We start from the raw sequence: 3,848 nt of genomic DNA, 5'->3' as shown, positions 1-3,848 counted from the left end.
TCTCCACCTGCTTTAAAGATCTCCTCTAATTCGTTGGTCCTTTTATAATAGAAAAGCTTTAAACTTTTCAACTGCTCCAATCCTTCCCCAACTTTTTTCACTTTCCTACAATTACATAAATGAAACTCCTCAAGGCAAGTCATTGCCCCCTCCGCCAATTCGGGGATCTCCTCTAAATTACAGAACGAATCAATTTTGATGAAGCGCAAGTGCGGAAACCCTCCCCGCTGCCCGAAAGCCTTTGGCAATTCTTTGCAGCTACTATTTCCTGACAACTCCAACCTCACTAGGTTGGGTATTTTTTGCAACTCCAGATAATCACTGCTGCCACACCAGTTTAACTCGAGTTCCTTCAGATTTGCCATATCACATATCCAACTTCCTACTACAAATCTCCACACTATAAGACCTTCTAAATCCTTCATTGCTGTCATTTTCTTTGGAAGCTCCAATTCTTTTAGGGTGCTATTACGAATTGTCAGACGACGCATCTTTACCAGTAGTGCAAGTATCCCTTCTTCTATCCTTGAATCCATTTCCTTGTTAACATCTAAGCATAGTTCCTGAAGCTGAGTGATATTCACGAAATCCTCTGGTCTCATGAATCCTTCGTCTTCACTGGCAAGGTCCAACCAACCTGAACGGAGTGTTTTCAAAGCGACCAGCTTTGATATTCCTTTTGGCATGTGTGTAACACCCTCTCACTCTAAATGCTGAAGACATTTAACTTCATTTATCCACACTGGTAATTTCTCACATCTTTGAGGTAGTGCAAGGAACAAGAGACTTTTTAGGTGTCTCACACACTTTGGTACCTTCTCAATTTCTGTATTATTTAAATTCAAGACTTTTAGAAGTGTCATCTTTCCAAGGCTTTGAGGCAATTTAGAGATGCTTGTCCCGCTCAAATCGAGAACACGCAGTCCTCTCATAGCAGTAAACAAGTTTTGTGGAATGCTTTTAATCCTCCAATTCTGATACAATGAGAGTGTGCGGAGCAAAACAATAGGCCTCTCCGATATGGGAGCGTCATTTACATCTTTCATGCCCAGTAAAATCCGACAACAGTCACCATTTTCACCTTTAGAGGCTTCCTCAACTGAAAAAATACATTTATTTTCTTTTGATATGTTTATGGCCAAATCATGTAACAAATCGTGAGTTGTACAATAATTGGTTAGTTTACAACTTGGTCTATCCTCGTACTGTTCCCAGACTTGAAGCAGACAAAGATTGGCAAGCTGTTTTATACAATACCACGCCGCCTCCCACTGGCCCTCTCCTGCTGGAATAAATCCTTCCCCGATCCACAGATATACTAGATACTCACAATTTATCTGCTCAACCTTGGGAAAGAAAGAAAGATAGGCAAAGCACGCTTTAAGACGAGCAGGCAATGAGAAATAACTGAGTCTGAGAATGGGTATGATCTGATCATCATCCGCAATGACTACCTCTTTCAGCCGATGTAGCTTGGACTCCCAGTCCCTTGGCATTCTGGTCTTTGGTAGAGCTGCAGCTACCATTTTGATAGCAAGCGGCAAATTCCCACATTGTTTTAAAATGTCACGGCCCACTTCTTCGAGCTGATGATTTGGCGCTTCATTTCCTTTAAATGCATAGAAACGAAAAAGATTCCAACTCTCACTGTCTGACAAAAATTGCATCTCGTAAATATGAGCATTCAGAATTGTACAAACCTCTCTGTTTCTTGTGCTAAGAAAAACTTTGCAATGCCCATTGTCTCCAGTTAAGAGGCCAAGCTTACATAATAAACCTTCCCTTGCCTCCCACACATCATCTAACACTACAAGATATCTCTTTCCTTTTAAATTTTCATGAATCAGCTCTGCTGCTCTCTCTTGAGATACTCCCTCATTCTTAATTTGCGGTCCTAAACCCAAGTATGAAGCGATGTCGCATTGCAACGTGGAAATAGAATAAGACTGAGAAAATGAAAGCCATATAGATTTATCATACCTTTCCTTTACGTAGTTGAAAACATGCTGAAGAAGATAGGACTTGCCTATGCCCCCCATCCCAACAACCGCAATAATTGGAGAGGCATTGTTGTCCAACAATCTGAGCATATCATCAACTTTGGACTGTATTCCCACTGCGTGTGAATAGCTGCCACTGGGCAGAAGATAAGATTTCTTGTGGTCTACACGGTGAGATGTACTGGACGATGCTTCATTTGCAGACACAACTTCACCCAATAGCTTCAGCTCGTTTCTATCTTCAATAATAGATCTGATGCGCTCCTTGATGTCCTTAATTTTGCGCCCTATCCTATGGCGAAAAATCCATTGATTACAACTGAACCCACAAGATTGAGGATCATTTCCATAAATAGATTCTACAGCGCATTCCTCACAGATGTCTTCTGCAAGCAAGGAAACAACGCGAATTCTGTCTAGCCATTGCTTTACACCCTCCTTATGTGGAGACTGTTGATCAGCATCTCGCAGAAAGCTCCTTACATATATGAGTTTATCCTGTAACCACAAGAAGTCTTTGCTGAAATCCAGTAGCAGCTTTGCCTCCTCAGTTAATTTCTGAACGGCCATCTCCACGGCCATCTCACAAATTTTTCCTGCAGCAGCTTCTCCAAGAAATGCCATGCTTGAAAAATGAGAGTGAACCAAAAAAAATTCTCTCAAGTTTCTAATTCTATGCAGACAAAATAAACTGACCCAAAGACTTAGAAAATAGAGTTGATGTGCACACCAAAAACAACACAGACTTGATAAGGTTGGATTCGATGTGAGAATGATCATTTACAAACTAACCATTTATAGCAATCAACTTCTACTCTTTACTTGCAATGCTTTTCTTGGTACTGAAGTATACAGATTTACATTTCTTTAACCTTTATAGAAAAACGAATAAGACAATTGCACAGGGATGGAAATTGGAAAGCTAAAGAGAATTTTGCTGCTGTAGGAAAGCTCGAGAGAATTTAGACACAGTACTAAGTCATGCCAACATACATAGGTTAGCTCGAAATGGCTAAGAGTTGCCAAAATGTCTTTTTCAAATGAGATATAAATCTAAAAAGAGAATTAGAATTAGTATTAGAAGCTATAATATCAGCCTGACGGTAGAAGGGTAAGCATCTTTGCTAATTTTTCTTATTCCACTCAAAACATAAAGCTCTCTTGGAAAGCCACAAATACAATCAAATTTTGCAATCAAACATTTCCCTTGTTGACCGACACAAGTTCGAATCCAATCTCTACTTTGAATATTTTGACGAAAGGACTGAACCCACCTTATTCTTTGTACAGCTAATTTTGAAGCACTTATTCTATAATTCATAATTCACCTCGAATGTTTCGAGGAAAGGACTGAACCAAGAGCATCTTCTCCATCATCTCAACACTAAAATCAGTATTTTAATGCTTTCTTGGGAATAAAACTGATTAAAGCTCGTAAAAGGACGTCTCGAGATGTAAAACAAAGAATACTTAACATTCCTTTTAAGACAATCAGATTGACAGTTCTTTTATGAGTTCCTCTTCAAAATTTGCACTGTTTGAGCATCTACTTTGGATAATGGGAGAATCACTTACAGCTATTTTGATTTTCTCACTGAAAAAAGCAAATCCCGAATATGTCTATATAGTGGAATACATTATGTTAGGTTGTCTTCAGATTATTTATCATTGAAAACTTTACATATCTTGAATTTCATCCACATCCGACTTGAAAGAGCTATTGATTTTTTTTTACTAAATTTGAAAGAGAATCCAGACTTATAATGACTATCGATAACTTAGAGAATGCATTTTTAGCTGTCCAAGGATTTTTAATCCAAATTTTGGCTTTACAAAAATTCTACCATT

At 38.7% G+C, this 3,848-nt stretch overlaps 1 protein-coding gene across 1 annotated transcript; it reads right to left on the bottom strand.

Moving 5' to 3' along the window:
- Nucleotides 1-701: 701 nt before the first annotated feature.
- Nucleotides 702-2,624, bottom strand: LOC131077598 (putative disease resistance protein RGA3). Its single transcript, XM_058015121.2, has one exon. The coding sequence runs from the start codon at nucleotides 2,622-2,624 to the stop codon at nucleotides 702-704; it is 1,923 nt and encodes a 640-aa protein (XP_057871104.2).
- Nucleotides 2,625-3,848: the final 1,224 nt, after the last annotated feature.

Source organism: Cryptomeria japonica, chromosome 4 (assembly GCF_030272615.1).
Source record: "Cryptomeria japonica chromosome 4, Sugi_1.0, whole genome shotgun sequence".
NCBI lineage: Eukaryota > Viridiplantae > Streptophyta > Pinopsida > Cupressales > Cupressaceae > Cryptomeria > Cryptomeria japonica.
This window is presented reverse-complemented; position numbering and strand designations above follow the sequence as displayed.